Source organism: Coloeus monedula, assembly GCF_965178545.1.
Source record: "Coloeus monedula genome assembly, chromosome: 1".
In the NCBI taxonomy this organism is placed as follows: Eukaryota; Metazoa; Chordata; class Aves; order Passeriformes; family Corvidae; genus Coloeus; species Coloeus monedula.
The window spans coordinates 133,155,097-133,176,643 of record NC_138781.1 but is presented as its reverse complement, the minus strand read 5'-3'; the positions used below and the strand labels follow the sequence as shown (position 1 = coordinate 133,176,643).

The window sequence follows — 21,547 nt, the reverse complement described above, 5'->3', positions numbered from 1 at the left end:
CAAATAGTGTTGCAGCTTCAGATGGGGAATTAAATTTTTTCTCTCTTTCCTTGCCTTTTCATTTTCTTCATCTACTGTATTTTGTGGTTGCAGGTCATCACCTGCCTAAATGCTGTTTGCCTTTGGGTGAGTGATTGTAAACAAGATGTTACAGGGTTACCTAAAGAAAGGGTCAAAAGGTTGTCAATGTGGAAGGGAAGAAACGTATTTGGAGCTGGCAAGAATCCATTAAATGTTCCACAATTGAAGGAGTCTTTTTTTACTAGAAAATCTTTAGTGTAAATTTCTTTATTCTCATTGAAAAAAAATATTTGGCACACTCCACTGGCTCATTCGTTTAGTGTTTTTCAGTAACAAAAAACTAGGTGTGGTCATTTTAATATGCAGTAAAATTGAATTTGTTTTGCATGCCCTTTGCAATTCTGAAGTTGTTTCAGGCTCTCAGTGTCTGATTTTAGTGACAGAATGGACACAGAGAAACTTTGTAAAACAGACCTATTAAAGGACACTTTCAAATAACTCTATACTGTGCCAAATATTAAAAACATGCCAAAAAATTAAAAAAACCAGCGACTATTAATGCACAATTAAGAAAATGTGTGTGGGATTAAGACAGCAGGACCAGGGCAGAGATAATGCCCCTGTACTTCACATTGGTGGGGCCACTCCTCGAATCCCGTATTCTGTTTTGGGCCCTTCACTGCACTGCAAGAAGGACTTTGAAGTGCTGGAGCATGTCCAGAGAAGGGCAACAGAGCTGGGGAAGGGTCTGGGGCACAAGTCCTATGAGGAGCGGCTGTGGGAATTGTGGCTGTTTAACCTGAAAAAAAGGAGACTCAGGAGGACCTTACCACTCTCTACAACTACCTCAAAGGAGGTTGTAGCCAGGCAGGAGTCAGCCCCTTCTCCCGGGTAATAAGTGACAGGACAAGCCTCAAGTTGCACCAGGGAGGTTTAGATGGATATTAGGAAATAGTTCTTCACCTAAAGGATTGCCAAGCATTGTAACAGGCTGCCCAGGGAAGTGTAAATGTGGCACTTAGGGACATGGTTATGTGGTGGATTTGGCAATGCCATGATAATGGTTGGAATCAATGATTTTAGAGGTCTTTTCCAACTTCAGCTATTCTCTGATTCTCTGATTTGAAGTGCTTGTTGGACTCATTTCAGTTAAATTGTGATAAAGACTATCTTGTGATTTCAGAAAAGTTACTTTCCTTGAAAAGCAAGCAATAACTAAATAGTGCTGTCACTGCATAGTCAACATTTGCTTCAGCGAAATATGCTTCTACTGCTCTAAAATGCTTATTTGGGGGGGAAAATCCTCCTTCATTTCCCATTTACCACCCCCAACCTGATGTGTCATCTTTTGTTATTCTTTTAGGGTAAAGTAGCTGACATTAATGATTTTTCTATCATTTAGAGTTTAGGGAAGAGACTACACAAAATGCTGGCAGGATTGGAAAAATCATTTTATTCCACTGACACATACTCTATTGCATTGAAAAGCAATAAAACAAAGCAGATTTTGTGGCTGCCCTCAGGGGAGGTGAGTTGATTACACATCACTCCGTTTAGGAATTTAAAGGACCTTAGACCATGCAGTGCAATAGCAGTAAATGCCTTGTGAGAGAGCCATGCTCGAAGGTATGCTTATGGCCCGTTCTGCAGGGTGAAGAGTCTGTGCTCTTCATACAGCTTCAGTGATTGATCTTTGAGGAGAGAGTGCTGCTATGCCAGTAACTAGTGCCCTTTTAAAGACACATTAGTGGCAGCTTTGTAAGAGACAATAAGCAGCACAGAGGAGACAGAAGGGCGTAACCCAAGGGAAAGCAGAGACCATCTCTTAGTTTAGAGTATCAGCTGGAGAATTGAAAAAACCAAACCAACCCAAAATTCTAAATTCAAATGGAGGTGGCTAATGTTGCTAATTTGGCATTTTGGCCACCAAGGTTTTCTTCACTTCTGCAATGTAAGAGATGGAGAAATCTATCCATGCAGCAATCCAAAGCATTAATCTTATAAAGTGGTGAATATTGAGTCTGAGATCTTTTGATGCATGATTTTCTTCTACACAGAAAGATATATTAATACCTTGCAATTCTTATGTACATGTAACTCACGCTGGATGAATGCTGCATTTACTTAGATATTTGGAGTCACATTAACTTGAGTCAAGTTATGAACAGAATTGATTCTTAAAGGCTTGTCACACTTATATTGGTGCTGAAAAAAACAAAACAATGAAAAACTTATCTTTAACTAAATTCTTGCCTCAAGACACCATCAGTTCACATCACTGAATATTCATAGGAGATATGACTATATAATAAAGGGTAGATTGTTTTTCAGTTGTTCATTTGTGGCAATATTTTGTACATTTTTGAAATGTACAAAATTTGTTTTCACTTTCATCTTCACAGAAATTATATATACTCTTTAGTTCAGAAATATGTGATATTTGTTTCTCTGGGATTAATATGCTGTAATCACTAACAATGCTGGTGTTACAAATAATAAATACAGCAGGAACCTCATAAAAAAATATGTTACCATCTTCTGCATGAGGATTTACCTGCTTCTTTTACACATCTCGAGAAGAGATTATGATGTGCTTCTTTGTCTTCAAAAGGACAAACAATTGAAAAAGTCATAGTGTTAACTTGATAGGAACCAACTTTGGGGGTACTAACAAAGAAATATTGTCCTACAGCAGCAGCACCATCAAAAGTCTCCTGGGGGGATTTTGCTTCTCTGAGAAGTAGATAATCCCTCAATGAGTATTTTGGTATGCATAAATATGAACAGTATTCATCTTCTCCCTACTACTCAGCATTCACTGGTTTTTGCTATTTTTTTTCTCAAGTGACTTGAAAAGAATGATGCATACATATTGCTGGGGATAAGGAAGAGTGAGTGATAGGAAGAGACATCCTTATAATGGTGTAAAAATATTAGGGAGGTTCTGAATACAAGTACCAAGACAGTGGCAAACCCAATGAAAATACTGTCTGAAATTTGCATGGAGTGTCACAGTATTTTCTGTATTTCATTTATATGCTACCAAACACAGCCAATGTTTCATGAAAAGAACACTTCTGAAACTGGACCCACTGTTGTTATTCCTGGTCTTCTGCATCCCTAAAACAAACATTGGAGAAAAAGACTAGTTGTTCTTTTCTTAAAACTGCTATACATGTTTATTCCCAAAACTTGTTCTGCAGTTTTGAGGATTACATTGCAAACTTCTTGATAGAACAGTTGGAATGGTCGTGTATAGGATGCTGACTAAATCTGTGCAATAATAACAAAACTTTCATTTTATTCTAATGCCATCCTTTATAAATAAATGGCAAATGTGCTTATTTTATTGCTTAGATCAGCTTTTAACTAAGTTTATGCTCTCTGCTGTTTTTATATTAACTATCAGTCACAAAGTTAAATCTGAGCTGTTGAAATTGATCCAGTTGTTTATTTTCTTAGTAAATAGTAAAATTTTTTGTGCAAAAGTATATATAAGGTCTGTACCCTCAGCAAATATCCAATGAGAAGTCTTGTAAAGCAATCATGAGGGCTGAAATACAATATCTTACATCACTCTTTGACTGTTTTCTATTACTTAGCAAGTATCAGTAACATCCTGTAATAGCAGGCTACAGTAGGTAAAAGCAAAGATGCTTAGAAAACATACCTCTTTCTGCTCACTAAAAGTTTAGGGGTATAATTCAGTAGTTTTCTTAAATAGATGTCTGTAGTTTTTCCAGCCACTAAGTTAAGTTCCAGTAAGTCAAGTTGAATCCTCCCTTTTAGTTTCCATTTTTTTTCTATAACTCTGCCCAAAATAAACCCCAGACCCCACAACAACAAAACCATTGTGCAACCTTAGCAACAATTTTGATTAGGGATAAAGCAGTTGGGGCTCTTAATGAAAGGTATGGTTTCTAATGTTTTGATTCTGTGTTAGGTCAAAATTTTTTCCTGAAGGCTTAAGAAAAATAAGTGACAGAGATTTTTTCCTCTTAACTACCGAAGAACAAAATATGGTTAGGCAAATGGCTTGAGGTAGAAGAAGCTTGGTTTCATCTCTCTTTCTACTGGAAGAGCATCACAGTTTTGCTGCATATTTTTCTTTTAATCTTTCTAGATTTGCTGTGAGTCTAAAATGTTTAAATTTTCCTGACATACATTCCTCAAGATTCAACCTAATGGAATTAGAAGAGGAATGTGATGTGACATAATGTACAGATAGAGAAGTCCAGTCACAACTAAGCCTCTTTACTGAGTACTTATAAAATACTAATTTTGAGGGGCTGCTGCAGAAAATATTTCTACAAGTTCAAAAACGAAGTGATGAGAAAGAAGCAAAGTCATTACCTGTGTGCACTGTTTTAAAATGAAACATATTTCAAACCATTTAAAAAACAGGTCAAAAAATTAAACTCTAACAAGCAATCAGAAACATAGAAGACCTCGATCATAATACGTTAAAAGAATCTATGTTTGGAAGAAAATAGAAATCAGTGTTTTATTTGTCACTTCCCCCAATGGAAGACCATATCATGCCCTAAGTATCCGGAATGACATGAGCTTTAATGATTATTACTAACAGAAGTCTTCCTCCCAGTGAGTGTGAGAAAAATTACTGTTGAAAAAGATTTAAAATATTAAAGGAATAAAAGGGAAATTTATGTGTCTGAAGTTGTTAACATTTTGCCTCATTTCTGTTCTAGAAAATACTGAGCTCCCTTACTAGTCATGCACTAGTTTGTTTAAAATTCTACTGCTAAACTTAGCTCAGCTAAGATCTAGGTGATGGATTTGGTGATGTTCCAACTCTTCAGCTGCGAGTTGCATCTTTCCTTAAATTTTTCATGAAGATAATTTCCCAAAAGCTACTGAACCACTCATGCAATGACTTCCATTTGAATTATATTTGGATTTATATTGTGTGAACTACAGTCCCAGACCTCATGTAAGAACAGTAAGAACATTAGTGATCCAGACAGCATGACAACTTGGAACATCCCCTGGTTGTCCAAACCAATAGAGATACAAGCATAATGTCCTTGAGAGGTACATACTACTTCAAAATCACTGCAAGAACAAATTGTGACTGCTTGAATTTCATAATGTGTTATTTTGGGCTATGTTTTGTTAAAAAAGGATGGTCAGTAGTTGTGTTAGGATAATACAATGTTGACTTTTGAATCCATGTTACCTGTTGTTCCTGACTTTTGGTATTAATTCTAAAGTGTGAAAAAATTTTTACATTAACAGACTTCTCTATAAGATTATTGAATCTTTTGACTTGAGAAATTATTTCAATAGCTTTGAAGATTAATTTTTAAATTCAGAACTTAGAATATTTACTCTTATCTGCCCCTAGCTTGCCAGTGAGAAAACCCCGTTATTAAAATAGGTCTCCATCAGTTAAGCTAAATAATGTAAACTTTTTGGAGAGGGGGAAGGCCTAACTCAATGATTTAGAAGTCATTGCCCTTGAAATGACACAACTATAAGTGATATATTATATATTTTATACAATATGTTTGGAAAGTGTTTCTTACAAAATATAATAGTTACTTGGTTTTGCTTTATTCCTTGCTTCTTGCTCTTGGTGTAGGGATATCACCTGAAGGTGAGAACACTGATCTTTTGTTATGTTTATGTCTTTTTCTGCAATGTGTGTGTGCAGTTTCAACAGCATAATTTATATCTACCCTGCCATTAAAATGCTGCATACTGATCTAACATGCACTGTGAAAAAGTATTACTGACAAAGTGTCTAAAAGTTTTTGAAGGTCTGAACCAATTTTAATCTCATGAAGTGTAAATATAACATTTTACTAAGAAGAATATTATTGCCCTTTGGTCTGTAACAAAGGTTTACTTCTTTCCTTCATTTTCTTTCATTATTAGAGCAAATTAAACTTTTCAATAATATTTGTCCCAAAAAATCCCTAATGCCTACTTTGTTGAATTGTTACTTTATTTCAAAAACCAAAGGAACCTGAAGTAAAGTTGCAGGGTGTTTCAGCAAATGCTGGTGGGGTAAAGTTTTTTTAGATTTTTGCAGTATGGTCTTTGCAGGCACTAGGGAAAGAAGATTGTTTTCCTTGCACATCGGCTGTTTTATGTGCCATGCATAAGTATTCTTACTAGAAATTAGAACAAATCATTCTATGTTTCTTATTTGAAACACATAATTGTGAACTTGATGTCTTCAGTTAAGGCAGTTAAATTCATGAGTTTTGGGTTCCTCACTTGTACTACTCAATAGATTTGTCACCCATCAGAGTTTTTGCAGGCACTTCTATAGCTCTTATCAGTGCAAGTGGGGTGTAGTGCCATCTTGGTACTATCAAGAAAATTTTGTACTTTCCCACAGGCTGGTGAGCTTAACACCTACTTGTGTCTTTGAAAAACAGTTTGCTATATATCCATAGCTACAGCATGTATGAAGTGTTACAAGTCTAGCTGTACTAGAAGTACTTTGAAACCACTTCACACACATTTATGAAAATGAGGTTGATGGTTGACTGTTTGCTTTTTTTGAGTTTTTTATTACCTGTGCATGTTTTAAAGGGAATCTACTTTCTGAGATGACATTTCAAATTACTTTTCTGTCATCCAATCACACATATACAGCTGATGCGTGTACATTTATTTATAAAACGATGCCAGTTTAATGGTCAGAAATTCATCCATGAAAGCCTGAATATAGGGTATGACTATTTTTCTGGTAAATGCCATTGGAAAACTATAGCTTTTACGTAAGTAATTGTTTGCCATGATAGAAATATAGTTCAATGAGCCAGAAAAAGTAACAGAGGAGATCTGTCTTTTGTTTATGCAGTAAAAGACTTCAGTCTTATTCTCTTCCTGATGGTAAATTGTCCTGCAGCCATTCAACTCATATAAAATAATAACTTGAGCTGAATTTTGTTTGAACTAGATAGTGCCTTACACTAAAAGTGAGAAACAGATCAAGGATATTGCTGCAGAAATTATGCTTTTGAATTAGATATCATCTTAATTACAATATATTTTGAATGCTGGCAGATTTAAAGTTTTTGAAGTATTGGAAAACATTGAAATATTGAAGAGCACTGTAGAAATACAGCATCTCTCTGGGAAGTCTGGTGCTGCTGCAATGGTCATTTTTATTGTATGTGATTTAGACTTTTTCAGCTTGATTTTGTGCAGAACATTAAATATTCTGAGCATAATCCCCGAGTTAAATATCTCCATTAGGAGCTTACAGTTGCCATGTTGCAACTTCCCATTGTGTGGAAAAAGAGGAAGATAGAAGAACTTGATAGCATCATAAAGTTAGCGATTTCAGTATCTTGAATTAAAAGATCACCAACAGTCTGTTGTTTTTATTAGTTTATATGTTAAATAAAATTATATATACAAATAATTACATGTTCTTATTAGTTGGATGCAGTGGTTATGATTTTCCTTTCACGTTTCTTTAATTGTGTGGTGCTGTTTCTTGCAGCTGGATGAAGAAACCTCGATGTGGTGTGCCTGACCAAACAAGAGGTAGCTCCAAATTTAACATTCGTCGGAAACGCTACGCGTTAACAGGACAGAAATGGCAACACAAACATATCACTTACAGGTACTAAAGATATTTGTATAGGTATACAAATGTCACTAATAGTGATGACTTTTAATTTAAATATAAATTCCTGAATATTTTTCAATATTTTGAAAAGTTTATTATTAATGTATGATATAAAAGTGCTACTATGGATACCTCTTATAAGTGTGTATGTGCTATATAAAAACCAAGCTGTTTTCTTGCATTAAAATTGCACGTATTTAGTAGCCAGTAAATTCTCCAAAGCTTACAGCATCAATTTAACACCCAGTATGTACTTAATGTTACCTTTCAACTTTCTTGGCAGCTTCTCAGATAATAATGCTCTGAAGCTAGGAGTGCTGTAATGTAACTCAGATCTCTAATTTAAGTATGTAAAATAGGTTATTGAAAGGAGTCAGTCTCTGCAAAATGTAGGTGCCCATGGGTCTGTTCTAAGTACAAATTAATTTGATTATAATTTGATGAGTCACTTACCCGACCGTTTCCTGCGTAGGTGATGATGGGCGCAGGGGTGTGTGCAGGGCAATACATCTGTTTAAGTCCTGAGTCTGGCATGTAGTTAGCACAGTGTGCCTGCTGTCACACTGGGGCCTTGGAGGGAAAGTTAGATGGAAACTTTCAAGATATACTCTCTAGAGCTCTGTCAACCAGAAAAAGTGTGTATAAGTGTATATATATAATATAGAATCTATCATTTGTCAGCAAACCAAGGATTCCAATATAGACTGTTGGAAAATTTACACAGTCTCATCACGGATTCCTGTAATATCCAACAGGGGTAACTTCTGAGGGATAAAATAGTTTTCAAATTCATTAACTGGTGCCAATATTCATCAACCCATACAAGTACTAAATTTAAAGTTCATAAGCCCTACTGGTCATATAGACTGTTCCTCATACCCTGGTGAAGAGATAGTTTCATTAGTAACTCTATGTCACTACTGTGGTTTATGGCTAAATTAGAGAATTCTAGTTTAACTCATTACATTTTGATATAACATCAAGCAACAGACAACCGACTGCCTTGGGGTTGGTATATTGCATTGGCTGGAATCCTTTATTGTTAATGTAAATGTAATTTATAGTTGGTTAGAATAAGAATGCCCACCTACAGCACTTTACACTTATCTGCATTTTAGAATTTAAATGCGGTGTGTGCACACTTAGGAGGCATACATGGTCATCTACTAAGGTGTGTGGTTTTCTACCACTCTGATTTGTACAGTCTGATTCCCTATTTCTTTACAGAATTTTTTACAATAGTCTAAATCCTACCACTTGTATATCTTCTGGACTGTCACCCAAGGCATTAATCCAAATAACAAATGAAGGTGCCCAGTATTAAACTAAGTGACAACGATCTAGTGATCTTTCTCACTTTGAAGAATTTATAGCAGTTATCTCCTGCCTCCCCTCTTTGAAAATGTTCACTCTCTCACTTTGACAAGACCTCCAGTCAAACAGAGCTTTGAAGTGAATAAGTCTGTAATATTTTTTGCAGTGAATTACAATACAAAATACATTTAAAATAGAAACCCTAAATTGGATTAGAATTTTGAAAAATGTTCCATTATCTTTTTTGAATTAGAAAATAACCCAAAGCAAATAAGGACCAAAAAAAAGAACTAAGATTCTTTACACACTTCTCTTCAGCAATTCTCTGCTTACAGGCTTATGACTTGTTAAATGAATGAAACTTGCTTTGTTTCCTAAAATTTTAATCGTATCTCTAGTATAATTTATCTGCTCTATTTTTCTCTGTGCCACTCCTCAGTCTCTTTATAGCCTGCAAGTTTCCAGCTGCATTCTGTGCCTTCCTCGCCAGTCAAACCTTGTAGTCTGAAGTGTGCTTGCTCTCTCTCATTTCAGTGTATGCTACATCTTACAATTCTGGAAACCAAAACCAGTACCCCACAGCAAATACTCCCAAAAGCAAGCTCCCCTCCCCCCTCCTTGCCATGGAACTTCTCTTTATTTTCAACATGTAATTTTTCAACCTGAAATAGTTCTGCAAAATTTCAAAATGGAACTTCAAAGAAGCAACTTATAACTAGAAGTTACATTAATAATGTATTTTTTGGCCACATATTACCATTCGAACATTTATTATGTCATTTTGGGAACATATTAACAGTTTAGGTTTGATTTACATCAATGAAAATAAAAAGGTTGTGTCAACAACTTATTCAAATTTAATGTGTGTTTCAATTTAACAGTTTCATATCAAGTACAGATCTGTAACTGTCTTACTTCAAACAGATTACTGACTGCATCTTTTTACCTACTCTGTTGAAATTCCTGCTCTTTCATCTATTTAAATCTCAGATTACTGATTTTACACAGTCATGTGAGGTATATCCTGACAATCTCGCAAGGCTCCTGAAGCTGATGCAGCCAAAAACATGTCAGTGAAACATGGATAATTTCTCTTTTAGGATATTTTCGGGAGGGAGTGGGAAGGGAAGGAAAACCCAAAGCTTTTCTGAAATCAATAGGACTCAGGATTTCTGAATAACACTCTCAAAACAATACTCTTCTGGCAGCTGTAGAAATAGTAAATCAACATGAAAAGTGCATATCAGTGATAAAATCCAATTGCTCTCGTGGAAGACATGTATTTTAAATATATAATATGGCTTGAAGCCACTATCAGGCTGAAAATCATACAAAACCAGCAATAATCACAAAAAACCGTTATCAATTGATACATGGCTGTGGTTGTCTAAGGATAACAGCTCTCAAAACTTATAAAAAGTATCACTCAGTTTATTAGTTTGCAAAAATTGGCATGAAAGTGAATGTTTCATCTTATAGATCGCCTTTTGTTTACTAAAATACTTTCCCTTGGAAAGTAATTGTAGGGTCTTCAATCTCTTTATATAGTTGCACTGCCAGTCTGGTCAAGATCAGCTTTGAATCCTTCTCTCATTTGAACTTTGCTGTGAAATGATCATTAGACTTGAGACTAGGAAAGTAATACTTAGAAAATAAAGGATTTTTATTATTAATGCCTTTGTCTTGCTATGCTTCCACCTTGCAATAGGAGTGGTTCTGAGTTGTCATGTCCTACACTTCTATTTGAGCTTCATTATCTGGACATGTTGAGTGCAAGGTACCCAATGCCTCTCTTTTTTTTTTTTTTAACTGCCTGTGAGAGTCACCACTATTTCAGGTGATTGCTGGATTTAAGATGTAGGTCTAAATGTAATAGAAAAGAGCTCATATGAGACTTTATTTGCTGTTGCAATCATAGGTCTAAACTAAAGACTTTTAAAAGATGAGTTGTAGTATCCCTGGTAATTGATAGGCTGTCTTTATAGATTGATTTTACTGTACTTCCCCCTTGGAGGTTGTATGATAAACAACATGAAAGAAATGTAACATAACTTGGGTTTCAGATGTCTGCACTGGTGGATTATTTTAAGCAAAGTTCCCAGCAAGACAATTTCAATGTTTGTGTTGCACAGTGTTGGTATTTGCTCTTTTGGGATTGAACCTGTGTTGTGTTTAACACATTAAAAATGGACAGTTATTTTCTGTTAATACTCTTACATAGGAATAACTGCTGATTTATATAATTTCTCTTTCAAGCTACATTTTTCAGTATAATCTTGCCCGCTCCAGAATGCTGGCTTGGAAGCTGGAAATCTCTCTAGTTTTAATACAGAAAGTATGCTTTGAAAAATATTACTTTACAATGAATCTGGAGATGTAGGATGCTATTTCAAAATAAGTCAATAGCTGAATCCCATGGAAAATGTCTGCTATCATAGGTAGTCTACTCTAGCTTGTGAGTGTGAAACTAGCACAATGGCTTAATTTTTCATTTGTAATCAGTGATTAAAACTTAATTCAATGTGCTGAAAAAGTAAGAAATGTAAAATGAGTTTTAACATTTGAGTCAAAATCTTTTAGACCAATTAATTAATCAATTTAACACCAATAGAAAATTCCAATCTATTTTTATCCATTTCCTCATTTCACATATAATAGCAGAAGACCCTTCTTTTGTTCTGTTTACTAAGACGAAAGTGTGACTTCGACCAATTGGTAAGATTCATAAATACAAAAAAACATAACAACAAAGTCCAAGCTGTACATTTCAGATGAGCTTTTCCTACATCAGTATTTCAGTTTTGCTAGACATGCTCTGTTTTCTATGAAAGCCTGTTGAGTCATTTGCCATACTCCTTATACATGGCAAATAATAGAGGCTCTAATCCTTCAAAGAACTCTGCTTCAGGCAATACACGTGCCTTAGAGAGCACACACCAGGATTGACTAAGAGCACATCTGCCAGCTTTTTAAGTGACATTCTTAGCATAGCAACAGGTGAACCGTTGTCAAGTTTTTGGTAGGGGCAGTATAAGCGTGCCATTGTGATGTGGTTTGATTTTGTGTCACAGGACAGGTTGTAAAATGCTGTACTTTCTCAAGGGGCACAGACTGAGTAGTTTATGAACTTGCTAATTAAAATGTCTCAAAGAATCCTAATTCTCAAAAGAGAGAGCTTGCAGAGAGGGGTACTGCAAGGGCTGATAGAAGATCCAGTGTGTCCAATATTTTTTTAATCACAGAAAAAGCAATGCAACACTGATCATAAGATTACTGATGAGCAAATAATTATGAAAGGGCATCATAAAAAGCACTTTACATCACGTGATATTTACATCATGTAGAGTAAGGTCATGCCTACAGGTCAGAGGACATTTTCTCTCTGACAGCAAGATCAGTACTGCAATACTTTGTAGCTCTGACAGAGTCAGTTTTAAAATAACATTAAAAAATTGGATTGAGTTGAATAAAAATCACAGAAAATATTTAATAGACTGGAGAAAATGTCTTATAACAAGAGATTTAAAGAGTTCAAAATTCTAATTTCTTAGACACAAAAAGGTAATAACTTTGCAGTGGAGAAATGTCTTTTAAATGTCTTTTTATGGGGGAAAAATGTTGAAGTTCATGTATGTGAGAGAGAAAGACAGAACAAGAACCAATAATACAAGCTAGGCAAAGAATAGAATAGGCACAAGTATGTAATGATTGGTTAAATCACCTTTGGAACAAAAGATCAAGGAAAGCAGTGGATTTCCTACAATATATTATCTTATAGCCTGTGTTGATATGTCTTTGGAACATACATACCAGCTAAAAAAAATTATGCTTTTGTTAGACAGCACTACTGGACTCAGTACAATAATATATTTTTGAGTGGAAGTCCAAATAGGTAACTTTATGTTTTCTACATGAACCTATGAACAAAATGCATATATGAAGTAAAATCTATAAAATTACACATGAAAGATTTGTTTCCATTTATATAAACATAAGTACCATATAATCAAGCATATTTAATGTGCCAAACAAGTCAATCATTCTAGATTTATTCATGAAAGTGTATTTGTTCTCCTTTAATGTGTCATGCTTTGCAAACTGACAAAAATATTGCATGTACTCTAGAACTATGCAATTTCTGAAATTTGTGCTGGACATTCAGTCAAGCACATGTCAAATGAACAAAGAGAATCTGATTGCAGCAGTTTCAGAGCAGACACAAACCTAATAGAGTTTTTGCTGCCTATACGAATCAAGTGGAAATGATGCAGAAAATTGGACAAGTCTTAAACTGATTATTGACATTCTTTCCTTGAATTCAATAATGAAAATAAATATTTTTTTAAAATGATTTCACTATAATTTACTAATAACTATGATAGTAAGCTTAAATTCTGATTTTTTTTGGCCTTTCTCATATATATTGCACTTAAAGAAGTAATGAAGACTGAAATTTCTGTTTAAATACATATTTTTGAGTTAGAACATGTCTTCTATAAAATGATTTCTCTGACGGATTCTACAGTTTTATGCAAGATTTATAGATGTAATCAGATCATAAAAGGACATCTTAACCTGTATTGAAGTCAAAAGGCTTTGTTTCTGATAAGGAATTTATCTATCCAGTTGCAAATGCAACAAGGCTTTGTGAATACTGGTTGGTGGTCACAGCATGGAGCTCGCTTTTGGTAATGAAGTTGCTAATAAGTTAAAATTTCATTTAACTAAAAACACTTTTCCTTTGATCAGAAAGGACATGACATTCTTTAGCTGTGATGGATTCTAATTGTGGTCCAGGAGGTAAACAGTCAGTGGTTGATTAATCTGGTTATCCCACTGTTAAGAATTTTTCATTTTAATATATTTTTAATCTTCTAAAGATAAGATTTTTTGTACTGCTGGGAGTAAGCTAGCTAGCATAATAAATTCTAGCTTAAAGGGCTATACAGATTGACACCATAATTTTGCGCCAGCTTGTTTAAAAATACTCTTCTTAAAGTATATAGTGCCAGACTAGCATGTTTTATTAAAAGCACAGAACTTGTAATAATTAGTGGAAAATGGATATTAGCAGTGTCACCACTCTGTTAAATTTAATCTATGTAATGTTTCTCTTTTTCTTTCAGCATAAAGAACGTCACTCCAAAAGTAGGTGATGCTGAAACTCGTAAAGCCATTCGCCGTGCCTTCGATGTGTGGCAGAATGTAACTCCTCTAACATTTGAAGAAGTTCCTTACATTGAATTAGAAAATGGCAAGAGAGACGTGGATATTACTATCATTTTTGCATCAGGTTTTCATGGAGACAGTTCTCCCTTTGATGGGGAGGGAGGATTTTTGGCTCATGCATATTTTCCTGGGCCAGGAATTGGGGGAGACACTCATTTTGACTCAGATGAGCCATGGACTTTGGGAAATCCCAATCATGATGGTAAGAGAAGATTTAATTTTAAAGTAAATAGATGAGTGGCATGAATTTTCAGCTAACAGAACTACTTCCATGCTCCCCTGTTCCTAAAGCCACATAGTTTTCATTCCTAGGTTAACATTATTTTGGAAATATATTTGGTTGATCGGTCTCTTTGAATCCTAGGCAGAAAAATATCTGTCTAAATGTGATACAGTATAGGAACATGTTTTGCTTGAAAAACATTGAATTCTTACTAGGAAACTTTGTGATCATTCAAATGTTGTACTGTTGAATGTTTACATAAATTAATTTTGCACTTTTTAACATGTCAAACTTATTTAGGTTTAGGGAAAATGTGGAATATTTGTTAGTACTGATATAAGAGAGGTTAAGATCTCCTCCAGCTACCCACCAATTTGTGGATACCAATGTAAAAAATAAAACCTAGTCTTCAGTTTGTATTTATGATGATGCAGTGGCAGCATTTAAAGGCAAATCTTAAAGGTGCAAGAAAAGTTCCAAGAGAAGAATTGGTGTTTCCCAAAAACTTTTGAATGTCTTTTGGAATTGTTAATTTTAACACATCCAATTTACTTAAGTAGTACATTACCCATAGTCAAATAAAGACAGCATAGTGCAGTTGGCGTACCTAAAATTTACCAAATAAAGACTAAATATGCCCTTTAAAGTTACTCTTCACAACTAAAATCTGGCCATTGCCAAGCTCTAAGGTGATGTGACTAAATTACTGCCATTATCTGGGAATGCTAATTTAAAGCTAAGTCTAACTTTGCATCTCTGAAAAACAGTATCAAAGAAGAGCTTTTCTGTAGACATATCCTGTGTTCGATGCTGTGACAGGTTTTGTTTCCAAATAGCTTCAGTTGTCCAAGTAGATCTCGCTAAGCCAGTTACGTGAAGTTTGACAGCTCTCTTCAGCAAACAGCGATACTCAAAAGAAGATGCACAGACGCACAAATAGGATGTTTCTGGCATACAAAAGACAACAGGGATGACAAGAAGTGCAGAACTGTTGTATTTCAATGTTACATTGAGTTTGTGAATGATGAGAGGCTTTATCTAATTCCTTTCCTTTCCCTTTCTTATCTGAGATCTTCCAAGTGAAATTCAGAGCTTTATATGTAGCAGTATTTGTAGCCTGGAGTCTGCAACAAAACCTTAATTTAATATTTTAGGAGTATAAATATGCTGTTGTGACTATTCCATCCGTGCAATACCTCTGTGCCAGCGTCAGTTGAAGCAAGAGCTGTGTATGGCCCTGTGAAAGCCCTCAGCTGCACAATGGGTTCAAGACCCTTTTTTCTCATGAACCAATCCCTAGATTCTTACTGGAGCAAAATCTGTGTTGTTGCACAGCTTGTATTTGCCCTCTTCACACGTTTAGCTCAAAGGAGCACTGGTGGGAATCCTCTGTTTGTGCAGTTCAGGTGCATACTCAGTCACAGCACTGTGAGGGTAAATGAAGGTGATTTCATGTGTCTGGTTTTTTATGTTGGTTGGAGACCAACACTGCACGCAGTTTTCTGTGGTTTTGGAGCTATTGCTTCAAGCACTCAGGAAAATCTACAGGCATGTGTACATTGAAGTCAGGATGTCAATTTAAATTGGGATAACTTTTGGAGCAGTTCCACACCTTGTATGAAAATGAGCGAACTTCTGGCTGTCTCATTCTCCTTTAACTTAAACAATTTGCATAGTGCAAAATGGCACTCCTTTTTTATATAGCTTTTGAGGTTGAGTTTTGTAGAGCAGTTTTCAAAAACTACTGCTTGTATTAAAGAATTTTAATATATTTTGATGAAAAAAATCAAGGGATAGTAAATTGATGCTATCGCTAGAACTGTGCTTTTATGCATCTTAGAACCTTGAACTTTTATATTAAAAAAGGTTTGTTATCTATATCATGAAGGTTTAATAGTTATCATTGGAAATTTTTTCTGCAAATTTGATAACTTATGCACTTTGGTGTGCTCATATATACTTTTTTGAGGGACATATATTCCTGTTAAAATGGAATGTTCACTGTAAAAAAGAGAAAGATTTAAAAAAAATACATGATAATTAATAAAAATACCTTACCAATGCAAGTTCTCTGAACAATTTTGGCAGCTGTCTGTTTTATTGTTGAAATGGTATGAACTGTGGATCATAGGTAATAGCTGTTGTCCAGAGAAAATTCACCTGTCATTGTAACCCTAGAAATTGCAATATATGTGCATTTCATCTGCCAGTGCAGGGTGCCAGTTTGTCTGATTGGTGACTTTTAGCTATCAGGTAGGCCCGGTTTTCCTGATTGTCTTACTGATTAGCTTATGTTTAGGAATCCTGGAGGATCATGAAGGGTTTTGTTTTGTTGGTTTTGGTTTTATTTTGTTTTAGGGGTTTTTTGTTTTTGTTTGTTTGTTTTGGGGGTTTTGGGTTTTTTTTTTTGTTCCTGGAAAAAATTTCCAGGGGAAGAAAGAAGACAAGCATGCCATTTAGGATTGACAGGAAAGAAAGACTTACAGTTCTCTTAGGCTTCCTATCATTTTGAGCTGAGTCTCAGAGCACTGAAAAGCAGAAGGTTGAAAAATATATTTATTATCCTAGCTATGAGTCATTTTTCCCAGATGAGTGTCAATTTTAAGATTCATTGCTCCAATAGTCCAATAGTCACCTACATGTTGTATTATTTGAAATCCAGTAGAATGGGAAAAAGATTTGGTGATTTATTTTTATTCTTAAACTAACTCTCACCCCAAGGAGCTGATTTTCTCTGATTCCTCTTCCAGTATTCCAGAGAGATTCAAAAACACAGAGCAACTTGTTTACTTAGCAGCAAGAATGCAAAGATAAGGTCCTTTTGAAAAGTTCTAGCCTTATTCTTCACCTTGTACTGTTCTAATGAAAACAATTTACATACAGTCCACCAGTCCACCTCAGAAAAGACAGGCAACTTACTGAAATGCTTTCATAAACTGCAGTCCTTTTTAAAGTCATTTTCATTCCAAATAAGGAATCATACAAAATCAGTATTCTGAATGTAGTTAATTACTACAGCAATTTATTCTGACTAGTTGATTGCCATGTCTTCATATTTCAGGTTTTTGGTTGATTTGGTGGGGTTTTTTCTTATCATGTTTGGTCGATTTTCTTGTATTTTGCTTTGGTTTGATAATCCTCTAGACTCAAAGGACAGTTGCAATAGAAATACATCATCTGCACAGTGCATTCGGCTTTCCTTTGTTCTCACTTCAATGGTATGTTATCTTATCAATCATGTTCTGGGAAGAGATCTGTGCTTTGACTCCTCCCTCATTCTGAAGAATGAATGAGGCTTTTGTAGGAGTAAAGACTAATGGGCCCGTCGCTCAGGAAAAAACCTCCTGTCATACAATTTTACACTCACAGGCTTTCTACAATGATCTATTTCTTTGCTTTCATAATACCCTGTAAGCAGGGTACAGCTGGTACCTCAACTCCAGCTGAGCTGTGGAGGACTTTTCTCTGAATTTCCATCCGTGGTGCCTGCAGGTGATCCTAGAAGTATTGCCAGAAAGAAGGACAATAGACTTAGCATCACAGGGAAGCAGTGGAAACGAGGACAGAATTTCTTCTGCTGGGGAATGAGGGAGAAACTGGAGGATAAAATATGATGCCCTTTTTTTCCTTTTATTTTTGCTATTTTATTTTTTTAATAAGGAAAGGGAATGGTATCCTTTCAATACTTTATACAAAGTGTATGCATTGGACTATAACCTTCCTTCAGTCAGCTCTCATCTTCTATTTTCTCATTTAGGACAACTACTTTTCAAATTCCTGTAGGAGTAGGCTGTTTCACTTACAGTAGACTCCATTTCCTCTATGATCTGCCTATCTAGAGTTCAGGTGAGATAAGAGCTTTAGCTTTGTAAATTATTTGGAACAGAATGGTTTCTTCAGGCACCTTACAAAGTATCTTGTGCTCCTAGGCAGTCTCAATTAAAACTCTGGTAACACTTGGAAAATACAGCAGAAGAAGAAACACTGTTCAGGAACAGCAAATCAAAATGGATGTGATTTTACAGGAAAATGTTCCACAATATTTACACTTAAACATGTAAAAAGGTAAAGGAATAAACAGGAGATGGAAATCAAGTTGCATAAGTAAATATCTGAAAAATCAGCACTTATTAAGAAAATTTTTAGATCCTTATTTTCTTCTGAACTTAAGAACTGTAAAGAAAAAAAGAGAAGAAAAAAAGGAATAGGAAGAAATCTTAATATACCAGTCTTCAGACTTGGGAGAGATTTCCTTGTTCCCATGACCCCAATCCATTTAGAAGATATATATCACCTCTTTTTTTTTTTTTTAATTAAAAATTTATGGACAATTAAAGATGTATCTAAATCCAGAACAGGACAATGACTTCTCCGTAGGAGTGGCAGTACTTCAGAGATAGTGTACTGTCAAAACCCACAACAAAAATATTTTTTCAAAGTATTTTCTTCAATGGCAGTATTTCAAATCACTGTGATGAAATTCAAAGTCACTGCCAGGGAGCATCTGGGATAGGTACTGTCTCTGTAAATTTTCTAGTAGCTTGCAGAAAAATCCTGTCTTATGTCCTATCTTTCTGTACTAAAACTGAAAGGGGCATTCATATTAGCCTTATTGCTCTGGTTTATCAAAATTGATTTCACATTTTTCTGTCCACATGTACTTAAGTTAGTTTAAACCTTTTTCAAAGCAGTTATTTTTTTCTGGGAAGTTACTGAATGCATCTAAACCTATTTTAAGGGAATGTTAAACCAGTTTAAATTGAGAGTGCACTACTTCTAACTAGATTAATTTAAGATTGACCTACTTGCACAAGTGCAGCTTTTTAAAACAGGGCAAGATTTAGAAGTAGTGCTTGGGGAAAACAAGGATTTCTTGAGAGCTCAGTTTTCAAGCACATTAGACATGATAAGTAATGTACCAATTACTGGATAAAATGTGACCATAGAACTATGTCTTCCAGCAGCAGAAAATATTTGGCAAAAAACTAAGTGTAGATAAACACAGTTGATCAGTAATGGTAATTTGATACTGTTATCTTCATATTCACATCAGAAAGAGAAATAGAAGTCAAACTAAAATACATTATCTTTTACCTCTGTAGCAAATTTACCAAGGTAGCTAGTGTACCATACTGAAATTCTGCAGAAAACCATTCTTCCATCAAAGAACATACAATAAATAATAACAAGTGAAACTCCATTACAGAAGTAATAGATGGTTTAGTGTACAGCGACATGTAAGGAGAATATTAATGCATATTACTTACATACATGTGGAATATTTGTAACGTGTGTATGCATAAAACTCCGTCTTTGGGAAAACAAACTCAAAAATTCAAGAATTCAGTTATTCAGTTTTGCTTATTTTTGTTAACTCTCCGGCATTCAAAAAATTATTCAAGTTTGCAGGCTATAACAAGAAAACAAGCAAACAAACCTGTCACTTTGTACCATGCTGTTTGTAGATTGCCAAGTAAAAGCTTCTTGGACCTGATGCAAATACAGTGTCTTGTGTAATGTACTTGGGCTCCAGTTAGTGCGTAGATTCTGCTGTGGGCACTGTGCTGGCAGCCAAGAAAAATTTATGAAAATCCTGATCTCTGAACTGCATAGATCAACTTGTAGTAAATTTCTTTTGGCTGCCAGTGTGGTTGACACAGTGCAGGAGATATATGCTGCTGGAAATGTGAACCAGTGGAGTTGTGAAAACCATCTCCTAAGGGAGCTCTGTGTCTTGAACAGTGCTCATGCTGTGGCTTGGTATAAAGGAAGCCAAGCATTTCAGATCAAAGGAAGCTCTGTATTACAATGTTAACACGGCTTTAATTTTATAAAGCATAGTGCTCTTAATTGATTATGTATGTTTTTAATAAGCAATTATCAACATCAAATTTGATCTATAACCAAGCAGTATGACCTTGCAGTTGTCACGTGCTTATTTTCTAGTTCTGCACTAGGATAACTATGTAAAAGATTAATATCTTACTTGAATTTTTATTTTATAGTACTTGTGTATGTGCTTGTAAGCAGAGAATTTCAAACGTGGGTTCAGATCAAAGGTTATCCTCCAAAATATTGTCTCCAGTTAATAGCTATTAACAGATACCTAAGGAAGAGAATAAGAGCAGGGTAAACATATGGCAATAAAACCCCAGCATATTCCCTCTTAGCTTCCAGTGATCTGCTCATTGAATTTCTGAGGCACAGGCCATATTTTTGTGTTTAGTAGCCTATGAGGGATTTCCTTTCATTAATCAGTGTAATCTCTTTTTGAACTCGTGTAAGCATTTGGTACCCACAACATCCTGTGACAATATGTCCTATAGTTTAAGCAGATGTGAAATACTACTTCTTTCTGATTTCTTTTTTAGACAGATGGACGCTCGTATTGTAAGAAAGTAGTTTTCTAATAATATTATTTATTCCATTCATATTTTATGGCCCTCTGCCATATCTTGTTTACAGGATAAAGAAACCGAGACTGTTGAGTTGCAGCCTTGTTTATATATAATTATAAGGTTAAGGAAGTACAACTTCCATTTTACATTGAAACTATTTGAGTGCAAAATGAGAGAATTAGCAATATTATAAAGGATGACAAAACCCAACCATTACATTTATAATATTACACAATGATGAAGATGCCAGGATAATATTTCAAAGAGCTTTGCAAGTTGTGGGCATATGGAATAACGATTGATTCTTTTAATTTCACCATTTTCCCTGAAATCCAATTTAATTCAGGAATCAATTAACACCAGTAATACTTTCTGTCACAAAACCACACAGTCTTCAGTATTTAAAAGCAACCCAGTCTTTCCCTTATCAGTAAGTGCATTTTGTGCTGATAGAACTTCCTCCGTCCTTAAATTTTCCAAACCTTCCTGGATTATACTTGCTGGTGTGCCCCTGTCCCATATCCAGTCATTCCAAGATCTTACCTAAAATCTTAACTCTCAGATATCCAGTGTCTGATGCATAAATTGTATCCTTAAAAATATTATCATGGTATGCAAAGCTGCACTTGAGAATAGAAAGATCCCTTTCAGCTATTGAAGAGGTGGAAATGATCCAAAAAATCATAAATGGCCCTGACTGCTTGTGAGGACTCAGTCATTGGACATAGGACCATGCAGATAGAAGAGGAT

General features: G+C 35.1%; 1 protein-coding gene across 1 annotated transcript in view; it reads left to right on the top strand.

The window, feature by feature from the left end:
• MMP16 (matrix metallopeptidase 16) overlaps positions 1–21,547 on the top strand; it is a gene marked incomplete at both ends in the record, with an annotated part of 162,874 nt that overhangs the window by 83,948 nt on the left and 57,379 nt on the right. The window contains 2 exons of the mRNA XM_082298872.1: positions 7,505–7,627; positions 14,074–14,378. Of these exons, the coding sequence (XP_082154998.1) occupies positions 7,505–7,627; positions 14,074–14,378 (428 nt within the window). The remainder of the gene's footprint in view (positions 1–7,504; positions 7,628–14,073; positions 14,379–21,547) is intronic.